General features: G+C 53.2%; 1 protein-coding gene across 1 annotated transcript in view; it reads right to left on the bottom strand.

Annotated features, from left to right (window-relative positions):
• The window catches only part of CACNA1S (calcium voltage-gated channel subunit alpha1 S), a 73,734-nt gene that overhangs the window by 14,429 nt on the left and 41,102 nt on the right, over positions 1 to 18,203 (bottom strand). Inside the window, exons 17-29 of the mRNA XM_007988996.3 lie at positions 16,449 to 16,581; positions 15,652 to 15,781; positions 15,316 to 15,375; positions 13,061 to 13,167; positions 12,403 to 12,490; positions 12,013 to 12,120; positions 8,742 to 8,794; positions 7,950 to 8,096; positions 7,273 to 7,474; positions 6,664 to 6,822; positions 4,867 to 4,977; positions 4,088 to 4,171; positions 213 to 269 (exon numbers count right to left, since the gene is read on the bottom strand). Coding sequence (XP_007987187.3) covers positions 213 to 269; positions 4,088 to 4,171; positions 4,867 to 4,977; positions 6,664 to 6,822; positions 7,273 to 7,474; positions 7,950 to 8,096; positions 8,742 to 8,794; positions 12,013 to 12,120; positions 12,403 to 12,490; positions 13,061 to 13,167; positions 15,316 to 15,375; positions 15,652 to 15,781; positions 16,449 to 16,581 — 1,439 coding nt within the window. The remainder of the gene's footprint in view (positions 1 to 212; positions 270 to 4,087; positions 4,172 to 4,866; positions 4,978 to 6,663; positions 6,823 to 7,272; positions 7,475 to 7,949; positions 8,097 to 8,741; positions 8,795 to 12,012; positions 12,121 to 12,402; positions 12,491 to 13,060; positions 13,168 to 15,315; positions 15,376 to 15,651; positions 15,782 to 16,448; positions 16,582 to 18,203) is intronic.

Raw genomic sequence — 18,203 nt, 5'->3', positions numbered from 1 at the left:
GCTCTGAGGAAGCCACTATATCCATGCACACTTGACTGCAGAGCCTCTGCCCCAACCCGAGCCTAGCCTAGGTCCTCAGCGGGCCCTGCCCTGGGGAGGGAGCCCTGAGTGCTGATCCACCCCATGCAATCCACGCAGCCAGGCCCATGCATGCAAGTGGCAGGGCAGGAGCTGGTGAGCGTGCCGGGCAGGCTCGTGCAGCCTGAAATTACAACGTTCCCGCAGCCTCCACCCAGGCAATACAGTCCCCCGCTGGAGGCCAGGAAAGTCTGTGGAGAAAAGAGACGAGGGGAGGGGAAGGAGAGGAGAGAGAGGAGGAGGGACACGTGGGAGGGAAGTGAAGAGACGTGTCAGAAAGGACAGACACACAGAAGAGTTAAAGAGAAAAAGACAGAGGCAGGGGCTAAAGACCCCACATGGCTGTCAATCAGGGGCGGAGTGGGTGGGAGTGAGGACTGAAGCTCTGTGGGAACTGTGAGGCAAGAGGCAGGGGACGAGAAGATAAGAAGGGGAGGGAAGGCTGGACACAGACAGGTCCCTTCTCATTTTGGAAATGCAGCTACCGGTGGCAAGGGTTATGTGTTTGGGTTATGTGATGCTGGGGATGTCCCTAACAAGGGCGCGTTGGAAAATGCCTGCTCATTGTAAATGGATTCACATCTGTAGTGCCCTGAGGCCAGGGTCCAGGCCCCTGCGGAAGTCCCATCTCCCAGGGGCACACTCCTCCGGGGGAGTCTGAGAACCCCACAGCAGATGTTTCTCTGCCCCGGACTGGAACTGGGACCAAGGCTGCTATCTCAGTAGTTAGGCTCTTGAAGAGCAGGTGGGGAGGTGTGTGGGAGCAATTTCTTCCTATTTATTCCCTTGGGCCACACTTCATGTGACACCCTTGCTCTGGAGCCCTGGGTCAAAAGAAGTCATTGTTTTATCTTCCAATTATCCACAGGTAGACTGATCCCTGGCATACTGGTCTTCCCATTAAACAACACTGTTTGGGGCAGATTTTCCCTGGACTACTGGTTCTCAACCCTGGATGCATGTCAGAATCACCTGAAGAACTCAAAAAATTCACATATCTTTGCTGGGTCTCCACTTAGGTCAATTAAGTCAGCTTCTAGGGGATGGGGCCTGGCTTCAGAAGTTTAAATACACCCTAGGTGATTCTCATATGCAAGCAAGGATGATGACCAGTGTTCTATACCTGTGCTATCCAATATGGTAGCCACTAGTCACATGTGACTATTTGAATTACAATGAAAACTCAATAAAATCAGAAATCGGTTCCTCAGTTCCTCTAGCCACCTTTCCAGTGACAAGTAGACATGTGTGGCTAGAGGCTACTCTATTGGACAGGGCAGACCATTTCTGTCCTTGCAGAAAGTTCTAACCAATGTGCTCCCCTAGCCCTTTCCCTGGTTTGTACATCAAGTATGTAAATCAACCTTCATGTGACTTTAAGCAGATACTACTGGTAAGGGACATCTGCTAAAAATCAAATAAAAACCAGTGACACCCTCCTGGCCTCCACCACCAAAGATACCGTTTTGATATATACAGGCTTCCCCTACACAGACCTCAAATTTTAACAAGTAACTATTTTTAGTTTGGGCTGTTTATTTTGGCTGTTTAGATTTCTCTGCTCTGGCTGTGCTGGTGAGAAGTGCTGCTGTCAAACCATGGAGCCTTTTGGGATACTATTTCCCAGCAAAAACTGAGTGTGGATGGAAATACACAACACACACACACAGACTCACACACATACACGCGCGCGCACTGGTTTTGCTCAGAGCCCACCCTGGCCCTCGCTAGCTCAGCGCCCCCAGGGGATCTGAGCAGATGGGGTTGTCTGTCACTGTTCTGTGCATGGAGAGTGAACAGGGTTCCCACCCTGGTCCTCCCCTAGCACATCAGACAGCTGGTGTGACAGCCAAGTCCCCACTCCCTGCCAGAGCTCAGCCTCAGCTGAGGGCTCCTTCCTCAGAGACTCCAGACTTTTCCTCAGCTGTTCCTCTCACCCACACCCCACCTCGGGCATCTCCAGTGCTCATCCTTCTACCCCGATCCCCAACTCACCCTAAGGTTCACCCCACAGGCCGGCACAGCCTAAGGGCTTTCCGTTGAGCAGTGGGCAGTTCAGAAGAAAGCCCTATGCATGGCTGAGCCCCTAGCTTTAGGGCCATTCCCCTGCTGGGATCCCTCATGGCCAGATCAGCCAGCTTTCTGACATCCCACCCTGGCTCAGAAAGAAGAATGCTCATCTTTTCTCTCTTCCACTGTGTCCCTCCTAGGATGCCAGTTGGGCAACTGTTTTTTGATTTTGGCCTCTGACTCTCGGATAGTCTCCACCCTCCATCATTGCAGCAACCTTTAGCTGCAGACCCGCGGCAAGGCAGCCTCTGGAGGGTTCCGCTTCTAAGACCTTGAATGTGGACCTCTCCAGCTGGAACTGCCTCCCTGCTCCTTTCATCCCCCTCACAAGGCAGGTCCTGCTGCTGTTTCTCATTCCACCGCCAAGGCCTCATCCCCTTGGTCCAGATCCTGGGAGCCTTCCTATCAGCTCAACCTTCAAAATAGAGCCAGACACGGATCCCTTCTCACGGCCTCCACAGTCAGCCCCGGCCCCCATCGCCTCTCACCTGGATCACTGTGGGAACCGCCTGACTGCTCTCACTGGCTCAGCCCTCGTGTCCCCTGCAGTTTAGCTTGTTCACAACACAGCAGCCACAGTGATTGTTTTAGAACTAAAGTATGTTCACACTTAAACCCTCCAAAGGGCTCTCGTCTCCCTCAGAATAAAATCCAAGATCGTAACTGTGGCCTTCAAGGGCCTAGATGATTTGGCCCCTGCCTTCTCTCTCTTACCTCATCTCCACCACTCTCTCACCTCATCTCCACCACTCTCTCCTCCAGCTACAAAGGCCTCCTGCTCTTCCTCCAATTCAGCAAGCACCATCCTGTTGCAGGGCCTTTGCACTGGTGTCCTGTTCTGCCAGCACTCTGGCCCCCGTTCTGGCATGGCTCATGCCCTTGCTTTCTTCAGGTCTCTGCTACAGTGTCATATGGACACCACCCTCCCATGCTCTTCCACTCTAAGCCCCTGTTTCCCTTTATGTTTCTGTATAATACTATGTATTTGTCATACCTGTCGTATTAGGGATTGATTTATTTATTGCCAGTTTGTTCCACAATTTTGTTCACTGCTGTATCTCAGCAGCAAGAACCTAGCCTGGCACACGGGAGGTGCTCAGTACATATTTGAGAAATAAATGAGTGAGTCTTCTAACTGGGTCTCTTAATTTTAGTCATTCTGACTTCCTGTCGCTCACCTCCAGGCTACCTTTTTAGAAGCAGAGCTCTAAGGGCTCAGCGTGGTGGCTCACACCTGTAATCCCAGCACTTTGGGAGGCTGAGGCAGGTGGAGCACTTGAGCCTAGGAATTGGAGACCAGCCTGGGCAACACGGCGAGACCCCATCTGTATATTCCAAAAACATATTTTAAAAAAATAAGTAGGTCTCTAATCCTCCCACTGCCCTGTTTAAAAACCTTTAGTACCTTCCCACTGCCTGCTCCATAAAGCTGAAGCCTGCTCTCACCGCTTAGCTCTCCAGCCTCGCCCTCACTGTTCTTGTGTCTGCATGTTCTTATGCTTCCGATAAATTGGACCACTCAGCATGCCCTGAACCTTCTTTGCATTTCCTGCTCTGTGCCTCTCCTACAATAGCCCTGCCTGAGGTGCTTGCTCTCCTCTGCAACTCCAGTCACCACCTCCCTTTCCTTCAGGCAGATGGCACCACCTCCATGAAGCCTTCTCGGACCACCCCACTTAGAGATGACTTTCCTTTCCATTACAGCTCTTGCCTTTGATAGTGTAGTAGGTACACCCATTGTGTCTCCCTGGTATCTGAGTTATCTCTTCGCCCAGCAGGATGATAGTCCCTTGAGGGGAGAAGCCACGACTTGTCATTCCATCTTTTTAATCCCTGGGGTTCCATGTTGCACACACAGTGGGCAACCCACAAATATCTGTGGACTGAACACATGCTCTTGGACCCACGCTAGTGATGGCTCTGCCTGCCTGATACTCACGTCGATCTCGCTGAGGATGACATCAATGATGCTGCCAATGACAATCAGGAAGTCAAACACATTCCAGGGGTCTCCAAAGTAACCCTGGGAGGGAAAAGGATGGAAGAGTGAGGGGGTGAGCTTTGGGAGAAAGGAACTCTGGCTGCTAGCAGAGGACAGTGTCCCACTCGAGTTAATGTGGAGCTGCGGGTCAGGTCAAGGTGGGGTGCCCGTGACTCCACCTCCCACTGGTGCTCCAGTGGGCTCCCCCACTCCAACCCTCCCCTTCCCTTTGCTCTTTATTTCCCCTCCTCCAGAGCAGAAAGTAGTGAGGGGGGAGGGGAGAATCATTGGGAACTCAGGATTTGGGGTCCTGGTCCAGATAGAGATATCTTTCATCCCCTGAACCCCACTGAACATCCTGTCTGGGGCTTGACAGTACAGAACTGACAGGGCTGTGCTGGGAACCATGGGAATGGACTTGAGAATCAAAGAGACAAGGCAAGATTTTCCCCCAGCCCTGGGGCTGTTCTTCAGAAACTTCGGGGCAGGCGAGAATGTAAGAGAAGCTCAAAGGAAGAGGCACCCAGAGTCTTTCTGTCATCGGTCAATTCTGGCTGCATGAAGATTTGCCTGCCCTGTGTCTGAAGGTGGAAGTGGGCAAAGGGGTGAGCAAGTTGGGAGCAGAAGTGCTGGGCAAAGGGGCCCTGATAGGATGAGGGATGGGGTGGATGTTCCACTGGAAGGCCCCACCTCCCCAGCCCCAGCTTCTTAACTGGCCCTGCAGCCCCCACACTTACCCTGGCCTTGAAGGCCATGAGCTTGAGGATCATCTCCAGAGTGAAGATGATAGTGAAGGCCACATTGAGGATGTCTGAAATGTGGTTCATCTGCTCTGACTGGTTGTAGTGCTGTGGAGGGGACACAGGAGCAGTGGGTCAGGGGGGCCGGGTTTGCCCACCCTGTAGATTGCATTCCCAGAGCCCCTGCCTCTTCCTGGCAGGCCCCAACCCTTTCTTGGGCCCCCTGTTCACCTTGTTTTAGCTCAGAAAACTAGAAGCTGCTTTGGCAATCCCCTGAGTTCCACCAAATTTTATGAACATCCTCCCCCTACCCCACCACCACAAAAGAGGTAACACAGGAGGGGAGGGGCTCCAATTCCAAGTCCTGTCAAGTGTGTTCATTTACATGCAGGGCTGCAGGGCCAGAGCTCGTTTACATATCTGATCTGGGAGGACCAGGATGGGAGGTCATCCAGGCAGGGCTCTGTGACAGGTTCTGTTTAGTCATTTGGGTACAGGACTAGGAAAGAAGACCCCTGGGTTCCACAGTCCGTGTTATCACTGTCTACTAGTGGGAAACCGAGAGCTCACCAAGCTTACTGTGTCTGCACACCACCCCCAGTGATGGTGAGGCATGATGGTGAGGCCCCTGTCACCCACCACTATGACCCTCCTTAAATCTACTTCCTTGTAAGTTTTCCCAGAGATCTCTGACCCTTTTATTAGAAAGTGGATGAAATTCTACCTCTTCCACAAAACCTTCTAGGTAGTTTGGGAGGATCCGATGACTGCCTCCTTCCTGCCCTGCCTCGGCAGGACTGTCCAATTCTGCTGCCTGACTAGGCCCCAAACACAAGCCAGTGCTGATGATCCTCTGCGACCTGGGCCTCCTGGCTCAATGATTGTCTTTCCATATCATCATGACCTAGCAGTGTGTGTTCTTTTTTTTTTTTTTTTTTTTGAGGCGGAGTCTCGCTCTGTCCCCCAGGCTGGAGTACAGTGGCGTGATCTGGGCTCACTGCAAGCTCCGCCTCCTGGGTTCCCGCCATTCTCCTGCCTCAGCCTCCTGAGTAGCTGGGACTACAGGCACCCGCCACCACGCCCGGCTAATTTTTTGTATTTTTAGTAGAGACAGGGTTTCACCATGTTGGCCAGGATGGTCTCGATATCCTGACCTCGTGATCCGCCCACCTCGGCCTTCCAAAGTGCTGGGATTACAGGCGTGAGCCACCGCGCCCAGCCTGCAGTGTGTGTTCTTATCATTGGGTGTGTCTCGGGCTTTTACGAGCAGGAAGCCTAGCTGCACCATCCTATTTATACAGGGCTTAAGGAATCAGATGCTTAACCAAGGCTTGATAAGGATGCTGCTAATTATGATATTGTCTATAAAGGGTGCTCAACTCCCAAGAGAGACACCTGTTTTGCAAATACTAAATCCATTTTTCTTGGGACCAGAGCCAAGATTCCAGCCAACTCAACCATCCAGATTTGCAACAGCAGAAGAAAAACAGAGAAAGCACTTTCTACTTCCCACACTTTCTCTTCCTTCTGTGATAGCTATCTCCTGTTTGCAGAATTACCATACTATTTTTATGCTCGAATTACCTCCTTAATAAGCCATAAGTGCCTGGTGTCAAGGCCTGGGTGCAGTTCACTTCTGTATTCCATGTAGCGCCTCAGCACACAGTACACAGGACATGTCTGCTGGGGAGAATCCAGGCTATCCTGCCCTACTCAACCTGCCCTACCCACCCTGCCCTACCCAACACCCAGGTCCCAGTCTGATCAGACATTTGTCTCCTGGGGAGCCCTTACCTGCATGCCAAGGCAGATGGTGTTGAGCATGATGAGGGCAAACATCAGGTATTCAAAGTAGGAGGAGGTGACAACGTACCACACCTGGTACTGGTATGGGTTTTTGGGAATGTAGCACCTCAGTGGGCGGGCCTTCAGGGCATACTGTACACATTGGCGCTGCAACACACACAACAGGACAGGTCAGCACCAAGAGGCCCCTCTGTCCCTCTCCACACCCACATCCATGGGCTTGACAGGCAAGTCAGGAGCAGCTGTGGCCAGAGGCTGTGGCTGAGGACTCTGCACTGTTTAGGGGAAGAATCCTGTTGGGCTCTTGGGTTCCCCTTGAGTTATCACAGCCCATTCCCATGGGTGCTCTAGACTAGCCTGGGGGTCTGAAGGGCTTCCTTTCTCTGGGCATCATGAGGTTCCACGAGAAGACCCACTCTACCAACTTGTATTGCTTCAGGCTGGAGATAGGGTAGGGTGCATGGAGGCCAGGGCGTGGCATCAAATGCGGTTCTGGGGTCACCCTTAGGCCTCTCTTCCCTGGCTGGACCTAGGGCTCGGGCTAGCAGGAGGCCTGCTGGAGCTCTGCCCTCCACCTCTGGCAGGTGGCCCAGGCACCTGGTTCTTGTCCAGCTCACAGTTCTTGTACTCAGTCTCTCCCTGCTCCTGGAAGGTGACAATGACGAAGCCCACGAAGATGTTCATCATGAAGAAAGCAATGAGGATGATGTAGATGATGAAGAAGATGGCCATCTCCACACGGTTGTTGTAGATGGGACCCACGTCCTCCTCATTGGAGTCTATGGCCTTGTACAGCAGCCTGGGGGTGGGCAGAGAAGAGAGGACAGGCTGGGAGGGGTGACAAGGCAGAGAGTCAGGCTGGGAAGGATGGGCCTTATCCCACTGGCTGTGGAGAGCCAAGGGAGCCTTCTCAACAGTCAAGTTATGGGACAGGAGTTAGGACGGGGCCAGGAAAGACCAGACCCAATCCTGGAATGGCCCTGCCTTTCCAGAGGTTGCCTCATCTATCCCTAGTCAATCAGTATTAATAATCTGCCCTGTGGGCAGAGAGGCATACACCTATGGGGGACTGAGTACATTTTGTCAGAGCCCCCTGGTCAGGCCTACTTTGGAGTGACCAGTCAACATACCATGAAACCATCAGAGAGTTGGTGGGTTTGTTGGGCACCTGCCACAGATAGCAGTAGCACCATGGGGGCTGCAGAAGGGCAGGCTGGCTGCCTGGTCCTACCTGACCATGCCCATGAGGGACCTAGGGCCCAGCCCCCACTCACTGAGGCCATCCCTCGAAGGTGGAGACCGTGAAGAGGGACATCATGGCTGAGAGCACATTGTCGAAGTGGAAGTCGCTGTGTACCCACTCACGGCGACGCAGCTCTATCTGCGTAGGGTCCCCGTCCTTGTACACATAGTAGTAGCCCCTGTGGCAGTGAGGCCCAGTCACTCCACAGGGCACGGCTGGGCTGCCTTGCCCCCCCCCCACATCCTCTGGGCCCTGGGTGGGGGGTGTGCAGGAGAAATGAAGGTCTGGATCTGGGACCCGAGGGGGCATCGCTGGGCAAGCCCGAGGAAAGGGGCCTCTGTGAGTATCCCTCCTAGGCCTAAAGGCTGAGCTTCCCCAGTTTCCAGCTTGAAGGGCCATCATCCACCAACACACAATCCCCTGCCCCGTGACTGTCCCGCAGTTCTCCGTGCCCCGTGACCGTCCGACGATGCTCCCTGCCCTGTGACCGTCCCACAGTGCTCCCTGCCCTGTGACCCTCCCGCCGTGCTCTCTGCCAGTGACTGTCCCGCTGTGCTCTCTGCTCGTGACTGTCCCACCACTCTCCCTGCCCCCTGACTGTCCCCCCGCTCTCCCTGCCCCGTGACTGTCCTGCAGTGCTCCCTGCCCCATGACCGTCCCGCCGTGCTCCCTGCCCCGTGACCATCCCGCCGCGCTCCCTGCCCCGTGACCGTCCCGCAGTGCTCCCTGCCCCATGACCGTCCCGCTGTGCTCCCTGCCCCGTGACTGTCCCACAGTGCTCCCTGCCCTGTGACCATCCCGCCGTGCTCCCTGCCCCGTGTACCTGCACTCCTGCTCTGTCATCTTGGACAAGTCTGTGCACCTGAAGAACTTCCCCTGCAGCCAGGAGAAAGAGGGAGGGAGGGAGGGAGGCATGTTGTCATGGAAACAGGATAGAAAAGTGGGCTCTGGGAGTGAACAGTGGAAGTGGGGAGGGAAGGCAAGCATCTGGAAAAAGGATCTCTTCCTCTCAGAGGTGTGAACTCGCCCTTGGGGGCAGAGCAGTCTCCTTTCTTCACCATCGTTCATTTCCACAGCTCGCCCAGGGCTTTCCCACCCAGCCTAGATGCTGCCAAGACCAAGAAGGCAGTGCCTCAGAGGGGCATTTACTGAGTGCCCCTGATAGGCTGAGGGGATGTATATGAGTGCAGCTCTGCCCCTGTCCCTCCATTGGGGAGCTGAGCCTCTGAGCCCCTCACATCCCCTACTGCTACAGGAGGCCTTCTTCGGTCTCCCATTATGGAACGAGGAGGAGGGGCTGCCCACCTCCCACCTCCATCCTCCTGCCAGTGGGGCAGGAGCCGCAGAGTTGGAGCCCAGCTGGCCTCTGATGACTCAACTTGTCTCAGAGTCAAGCAGGGTCCCATGTCCTAGCCCAAGGCCTGGGTAGGGGGGCTCTGTGCTCCTCTGCACTGACTTTGGCCAGAGCAGTTGCTCCTTTTATCTGTGTCACAGATTGGACCCTGAACAACATGTTTGAATGAAAGTAGTGGATACCTAGGTCTTTTTTTTTTTTTTTTTTTAGCTCGCTCTGTCACTTAGGCAAGAGTGCAGTGGTAAGATCTCGGCTCACTGCAATCTCCGCCTCCCCGATTCAAGCAATTCTCCTGCCTCAGCCTCCTGAGTACCTGGGGTTACAGGTATGTGCCATCATGTCCAGCTAATTTTTGTATTTTTAGTGAGAAGGGGTTTCACCATGTTGGCCAGGCTGGTTTTGAACTCCCAACCTCAAGTGATCTGCCCACCTCGGCTTCCCAAAGTGTTGGGATTACAGGTGTGAGCCACCATGCCCATCAGGGTGGCTAGGTCTTAAGGAGGCTAAATCAGGCTTGAGATCCACGGATTCTGGTGCAGTTCCTTCAAAGACTCAGATAGGGAAACTGCCTCGGCCAAGGACACAGCACTAGCTAAAGACACAGCTGGACCTTGCCCCCCACTGCCCCTGCCGCACAGGTCTGTGCTGTTCCTACTACATGCCCTTTTTATAGTTGCTGGAGCAGAGGGTGAAGGTGAGGCGGGTGGTACTGGGGGGTAAGCAGGGAGTGGATAGAGCTGCCACTGGGCAGAGCCTGGGCACTTAACACCAAATGCACAATTTACTATGGAAAGCAAAGCTTGACTCTCTGCTATAACGTGGAATGCACGTGGCAAGCTTCCACGGAGTCAAATGCAACATCAAATGCCAATTGGCAGTGTTATGCTTCTAGGACTTCCTGGAAGGCAGGAGCTAGGGGTCTTTTAATGATAGACTAAAGCATGGCGAGAGTTGGGTGTTGACAGGCAATTGCTCTTGCTTGCCTGGAAGGGACGTGGAAGCCAGAGGAAGGGCAGCGGCTCATTCATTCCTTCAGGGAGCATGTCTGGTGGGCCTCCTCTGCACTAGCCCCTGGGCAGGGGGCCAGACGAAGGGATGAGGCAGACACAGACTCTGCCCTCAGGGGATTCTGGGGACCCAAGCCTGGCAGAGGAAGGGGCTGGGGGGCAGGAGGTGGACAGCCCTCAGCTGGGCCAGGGGGAGAAGACCACATGCAGCTGGGAGAGTGGCCAGACACGATAAATACTCCCATCCCTCCCATCCCTCCAGGACAGGGACCGACAAGACCTGTTACCCCCGAAGGTCCTCTGGGAGCTTCACGCTGCTGTTTCTCTCATAGCCTGTTCCCTGCCCTCTGGGAGGATTTGGCTTGTAAGGCCCTCAGCTCTAGCAGAGGCCCTGGCTCATGTATGGAAAACATGCTCCGTACATGTTTGTTGAATGAATGAATGATTGTAAGATGATGCCATTGCCTGTCTAAGACTGACTGAGGTTATGTAATTATGACTTTGAAAGATTGTGCTTTGGTGGTAGGAGGAGAAGCTGGGTCATGCAGGAAGTGTCAAAGGTGTTGGTGTATATTCAGAAATCAGTTTCTCTGTCCTGCAAATGATCTGAGGGCCAGAGACATCTGGAAATCAGGGTTCTGCGGGAGGGACATCTTTGTAGGGCTGATTCCTAGAGAGGAACTGAATAGCTGTATTCCCCTAAGAAAGTGAGGAAAGAATAAGGTTGGCTCCAGATGTGAGATGATGAACTCAGCCTTAGGAGCTCCCGGTAGATGTGGATGATGCCAGACATACCAGCAGGGAAGATGGGCTGCCACAGCCCAGCTGCACTGATGGAGGCGGAGTGTGAGTCTGGGATAGGGCATATGCTTGGCACAGACAGGCCTGGCAGGATGGGAGGAAATGGGCAAGGGTGGGAAGGGAGAGGAATGGCTGCAGGGTTCTGGGAGGAGGGGCCTCTCTCCCCAAGGAGAAGCCATGCAGAGGCAGGGAGAGAGCAGATACAATGGCACAATGGCAGTGGTGGTCAGCAGAACCACAGAGGCCCAGAATGGATATCACTGAGGAAACTGGATCGGGACTTGCCATATATTAGCCTCAAAACTTTGTGCATTCAACTGAAGCAAATTCACTTTGAGTCTCACCGTGTTGTGTTGCTTTTGTATTTAATTTTTTGAAGAGCTTAAGATAGTTGCTGTCAGGTTTTCATTTTAGCTTATTGATCTCTTAAAGCTATTGACCATCACTGAAAGATGGCTGCCTCTTAAAAGTTTGATTTAGGAGAGTTGTATTTATAGACTGAAGTTTCATAGTCAAATTTAGAAGATGGACATCAAACTAACCGTTTTCTTGTTCTGTTTGATAGAATTCTAAGTGCATGACAATAGCTTTAAGAGATGGTGCTTGAATTGTATTTTAATTTCAACTCAATAGACACATGACCCTCTGCTGCCATTTCAGTAGTGTTAGAAGCCCACTGACTGTTTCTGAGATTATCATCGGGCTGCTTTTGTGGAACTCAAGGTGCTATTTAAATGTAATGATGTCTTACTGGTTTTCTGTAGACTTATGTGTTTGGTGTGGTGAAGACCTATTTTTCAAAATAAAATATTCTCGTATGAAAAACTGCATTCAAAGACATCTGTTTTCACAATTTGGGGCTCCTTTTGCTTGAGAGTGGGCACCAGGGCTGGGAGTGGGAGCGGGAGCTGCTTGCGCAGGCAGGGCCTCACCTTGAAGAGCTGGACGCCGATGCAGGCAAACATGAACTGCAGGAGGGTAGTGACCAGCACAATGTTCCCGATGGTGCTGATGGCCACGAACATGCACTGCACCACGTGCTGGGGAGAGAGGGGCCAATGGGGGCTGGGAGTGCACTCATTGTAACCCCACTAGCCCAGCTGAGGAAACCTCAGGAGTGCAAGACTTGCTGCCTCCTGATGAGTTGGAGGCGGGGAGAGGCTGGTGGGGAGGCATGGCTACCCCAGCCTCAGCCTCACCCCTATCTGGCCAGGGAGATGGGACAGGGGTCCCAGCCATGGCTGGGCTGAAGTTTCTGGAGTCAGGAGGCCCCTGTAACCCTGCCATCCCTCTCCGGGGCTCATGCCCAGGCCCTCTCTCACCTTCAACCCCTTGGCTCTGTTGATGGCTCTGAGTGGTCGGAGCACCCTCAGAACCCTCAGGATCTTCACCACAGAGATGGCGCTGGACCTGGGGGGGTGGCAATGGTGCGGGGGCTGAGGGCAGCCTGCTCCAGCCAGCCCCGTCTGCAGTGGAGCCTCTAGTCGTACCCTGCCCTCCACACCAGCTGCCTTTCTGCCTGCAAACTCTCCCATCTTCCCCTTCCCTTTCCTCCAGTTGTGAGAGTGTGCCCTACTCCAGGGCATAGCCACCCCTGCTGTCTGGACCGTGTTCTCATGGGTGTGTCGTGAAGCAGAATACAGCCTTCCCCTGTGGGTGGCTACAGGCTCCGTCTCTCCCGTCAGACAGTAAGCACCCTGAAGGCAGGGGTTGTGCTCCCCACAGGGTCGGGGAGGGAGGGACCACTTCCTCCTCTCTGCATCCCCTGCCAGTCTCCAGAACAGAGCGCTGCCCACTTTGCTGGTGGCAACTCGCACTGCAGCTGGTGACAACCCACAGGACCCCTGCTCCCATCAGAGGTCCTGAGAGACCCTCCTCTTGTGGCAGGGGCCCACCAACATGGGTGGGCCTCCCATTACAAAGCCCTGGCACAGAGTAGAGGGTGGTCAGTGCCCAGGGCTGGTCTTTGACGCTGCTCACTCAAGTCCCATGGAGATGAGGGACACGGCCACCACCAGCAGGTCCAGCATGTTGAAGTAATTGCGGCAGAAGGAACCTTTGTGCAGGAAGGCTCCATAGGTCGTCATCTGGGGAGACAGAGGCAGCAGCCTGGGTGGAGGAGCTTGGGGAACAGGCCTGTCTCCCACAGACAAGGGCTTCTTGCCTCTGCTCAGGAGAGCACTTACTGAGGCAATAATCTTCCAGAAATCTCTATATTTCACTCAACTCGTTGCAGTGGCCTAAATGCATTTCCTATCTCTGCTCACAGTGTTGAAGTTTGGGGACTTCCCATGGGCAGCTGGGCCAGAAGTCTCTTTCTTCACATGCCATAGGGAACCCTGGGTCTCCTTTCCCAGGGGGCCACAGAGTGGGAGGCCCTGGCCCCACTGTCTCCTTTGTGACATAAAATTTCTCCTCCTTCCTGGAAAGCTTTTTGGGCAATCACTTCTGCCTTGTGGCTTGCTGAATCAGGCTGAACAAGTCTTCCAAGACTCCAGGGGTCCTGGGCCCTCTCTCCTCCCTCTCCATCTCCTTCCCAGCACCTGCCTTCTTACTCCCCTCTCAGTTTCTTTGATATATTCTCTAATAATCTCCCAGGCCTATGCACAAATGCATTATGCCCTTAAAATCAAACAGGGCTGAAACCTTTCCCAGCATTGAAGGACCTATATGATTTTGTCTTAATTTGCCTTCTCAGACTCAGCACCCAGGCCTCCCTGTATGTGCAATATATCCCAGCCCAAAGGGGCCACTTTGTCCTCTCTGGCAATGTCTCCAAATCTTCTTATAATGTACTTGCTACCGTCTGTCCTAGGCTGCTCTAGTTATCTCTACCCAGTGAAGGCCTGTCCAACTTCAGGGTCTGGCTCTCATGCCCCAAACTCCACAAACTTCTTGACCTCGAGGAAGCCACCATCTCCCTCTACTCAATTCCTTCAATAGTAGAGGCCCTGAAATAAGGTACTGTCCTGATTTCACACCACAGCCTGCTCTGAACCTATTCCTGGGGCTCGGCTAGCCTCTCCTCTCTTAGTTTGTGAATGTACACACTAGGGCTACTGGATTTCAGTTACAGACGGGTCCTCCCTCTGCCCACAGAGCCCACCACCCCCAGGATGGCTGGAACCCCATGCATCTGTGTTGGGAATGGGTGAGCAGTGATGTGCTGTGGGTAAGGTGTGGAAAAGGCGTGATGGGGCAGAGCTGCCAGGAATCCAGCTCAGGGCAGCGGTCACTTCTCTGGGGACTCTTTAAGGAAAAGGCCTTTCCAGTCGCTGGTAACAGAGGTCTAGGGACAACAAATCACACAGCTCCCCAGCTCTGCTCATGTTGTTTTTTTTTTGTTGTTTGTTTGTTTGTTTGTTTTTGAGATGGAGTCTCTCTCGTCACCCAGGCTGGAGTGCAGTGGTACGATCTCAGCTCACTGCAACCTCCGCCTCCTGGGGTTCGAGTGATTCTCCTGCCTCAGCCTCCCGAGTAGTTGGGATTATAGGCACCCGCCACCACGCCTGGCTAATTTTTGTACTTTTAGTAGAGACTGGGTTTCGCCATGTTGGCCAGGTTGGTCTCAAACTCTTGACCTCAGGTGATCCGCCCACCTTGGCCTCCCAAAGTGCTGGGATTACAGGCGTGAGTCACTGCGCCTGGCCACCAGGTCTGCTTTTAAGCTAACTGTATGGAAGAGAAATGCTAGAGTTTTTATTTGGGCGCGGTGGCTCACGCCTGTAATCCCAGCACTTTGGGAGGCTGAGGCGGGCAAATCACAAGGTCAGGATATCAAGACTGTCCTGGCCAACGTGGTGAAACCCTGTCTCTGCTAAAAATACAAAAAAATTAGCTGGATGTGGTGGCATGCGCCTGTAGTCCCAGCTACTTGAGAGGCTGAGGCAGGAGAATTGCTTGAACCCAGGAGGCGGAGGTTGTAGTGAGCTGAGATAGCGCCACTGCACTCCAGCCTGGTGACAGAGCAAGACTACGTCTAAAAAGAAAAATGCCTGAGGCTTCAAGACATGGGCTACACTCTGTGGATAGGGGAGCCACAGGCTGGCTGGGCTTCACTCTCCAGCCCACCACCCAGACACCTGTGGGTCTGCTCAGTGTGCTGGGTCCCGTGAGTCTTCCCTGCTACTCTCCACCTCTTTTCCACTTCTCTCCAGCCCCTGAGTTTGGTGTGTGTAAGTTGGAACCACATCAGGGAAACTTCCTCCCCAGGGCTGCCCCACAGCCTCACTCACCTTGAGGACAATCTCCACAGTGAAGACAGAGGTGAACCCGATGTCAAAGTGTTTAAGGATCTAGGGACAGGGCAGGGAAGGGAGCAGCCAGTGAGAGGAGGAAGGGGCAAAAGTATCATCAGCAGCAGCAACACTAAAGCAGGCAGTCAGAGCCAGTCTGTGCCCCAGCCTGTGCCGTTCAGAAGGAGTGGAGTGGGCAGTCTTAGCCCTGAGAAATTAAACTCTAAGAAACTCTGATGCCTGTCGCCACATAGAGGATACAGCTGAACCCTGGGCACCAGGCTGAGGCTGGAGGGGGCAGGGGTGCTGAGCAGCAGAGAGGGTGAGGCCCATCACCTGATTCCTCATGGAATCAGCCCGGATGGGGTCTTCCGCAGCCAGAGCAGCGCTGCTGAGCAGGATAAAGAGCAGGATGAAGTTGGTGAACCAGGTGGCATTGACGATGCGGTGACACAGGACACGGATCCTGGTGGGGTGAGGTAGGGAGGGCAGGGGAGCTGTGAGCTGCTGGAGGCTCTGGCCTCGTCAGCCTCCATCCTGTGGAGGGACACAGGATACACCTCCTGCTCCTCCCTGGCCAGTAGAGAAGTGCAGCCCTGCACCTGCGGCGTCCTCTGGCTGGACACACGGGGGGCCCTAACCCCTCATTCTGTTTCTAAAGCCTTAGTTCTGCCTCCCAGCCAAGCCCCTCCCACCACCTGCCCCTTCCTGCGATTATGGCACCACCCTGAGGTTTCCCATCAGATGAAAATGGGACAGGCTGGTCTCTAGCCATGAGGCAGACAGATGAAACATAGAGACTATGACCTGTGTGTAGTTTAAAGGTGTAAAATAATGAAGCCCATAGAAACTATAGCTTCCCTTGCTCTCTCCCCCTTGTCCTGTCTAAAGCTATTCTCTCAGAAAGGAATCAATAAACAGGTCCCTCTTAGGTGTAAATAACTGATAAGGTTTAAAGCATTACTTTTCCCAGATGTACTAGCATTTTAAACAGGGCACAAGACTTTAAGCTAAAACACTGAGTTTCTCATAGTATAACTGTAGCCATGGAGAGTCAGATGGGGGTTTTACTAGGGCAGGGAAGCAGATGAGAGCCTCATCAATCACCCCCACAGCAGCCAAGCGGCACCTACTTATTGGTGGGGCTGAAAATGAAGAAGGAACTGGCTTCTGGAATGGGCACGGCCTTCTCTTTCAGCTGCAGCTCAGCCAGGGGGCGTGGTCGGGGGCTCAGTGGGATCTCGGGCTCATCTTCCTCGTCATCCCCTGTGGGGAGAGAAGGAGGAATTAGGAGTGTCTTCCCATGCTTTGCTATACCCGTGGCTTCTGTGCTCAGAGCCCTCCTAGGAGCCCCTGCAGCTGGTAAGCAAGGTGGTACCGGGCTGACTTGGGACCCTAGGGCTTTGGCAGAGTTCAGCCTGGGCATCTCCTTTTCTTCACAGTGAGCAGATTCGAGCTGTCAAGGGTAGGTAAGGGAGGCTCACAACCTTCCAGAAGTGGGGCTAGGAGCAAGCCCAAGTAACTCTGTGGCTGCATCTTGTGTCTCAAGGCTCAGTCCACACCGCCTCAAATATTCATAGGCTGGGGGATGGAGTGGGGAACCCTGTTTCAGAAGAGGAGACCTGGGTCCTAGTTCCGGCTCTGGGTCTAACTTGCTGTGCAGTGCTGGGAAGGTCTGTGCCCTTCGTCAGCATCAGCTTTCCAATTTGTGAAACCGACAAGGGGCAGGAGGGTTGTTGAAATAAAAGGACTCTGTGATCCTCTCCTGGATTAGGATTTTAAAAATAGTAACTTCACAGAGAAGCTTCCAGCATGGAAAAAAGCAATCAGAATTTCTTGAGCTTCACCCAGTCCCCAGGACCACACCAGGTACAGGGGATGGGAGCAGGGGATAGAGGAAGAGACAGACATTCCAAGCACATTCACTGGGTCTCATGACCTCGTGAGGAAGTTGAGTACCTGAAATCCTCAGCTCCCAGGGTGGGAGAATCCTGTGATCAGACGGTGGGGGCACTACAAAGCTGGGGTTTCTCTTGGTTCCCTCCCCTGACAGCTACCTCTTCCCTACCCCTATTGGCCCCAGGCAGAGGCCTTGAGGGAAGCCAAGAGCTACTGGATTCTACTGTCTCCATCATGGCCACCTGTAGGGGTTCTCAAATCCACCAAGTCACACTCCAATTTTTCTGTTCCCCCGAGAAGCTAAAACTCTTATTCCTCAGAATGAGTGGCCTAACTTGACAGTTCCTGTCTTGCCCACCCTGCCACAGACCCCAGAGACACATTTCATGCTTAATCGCAGAGACCGTTAATTCTTAGAGTTAGCGTATTTGCATCCTTCCCCCACCTTCTTACTTCCTCTGCCTATGTCCAGTTTGTTAATTTCGTTGCACATATCTTTTGCTGTAAGCCATTTCAAACTACTTTTAGAAAGAAGCAGGATATAACACATTCAGTCCCCTTGGTAAGACTCTCTTCCTGCTGCCCAACCCACACCCCCTCTACCCCTCCCTTCCTCATTTCTTTGCAGCCCCTTCCCTTTCCCTGACCTCAGATTTCCTATCAGCCACCATCTCACCTGCACACTAGTCACTCCCATCTAATAGGTGGTAACTGTTAGATGAAACAACTCAAAATGAGTTATTCTAAAACACAAATATTCATTGCTGGTGGATATTTGAAGAAATTTCATTAGTCTTACTTGTACCAGCTCTGTTCTCCCCATACTTCACTTTGCAAACTTCTTTCATGCATTCATTCATTAATTCAATTTATTGAGGACTCCTCTGAGCCAAACACTGTGCTGTGTGGAACACAAAAGTCCCCCTGGAGCTTAGAGTCACCAGAGCAAACAGATGTTAATCAGCTGATTCCATAAGTAGACATAAAAG

Source organism: Chlorocebus sabaeus, chromosome 25 (genome assembly GCF_047675955.1).
Source record: "Chlorocebus sabaeus isolate Y175 chromosome 25, mChlSab1.0.hap1, whole genome shotgun sequence".
NCBI lineage: Eukaryota > Metazoa > Chordata > Mammalia > Primates > Cercopithecidae > Chlorocebus > Chlorocebus sabaeus.
Note: the sequence above shows the minus strand (reverse complement) of the source record. Positions and strands in the feature narration are given on the sequence as shown.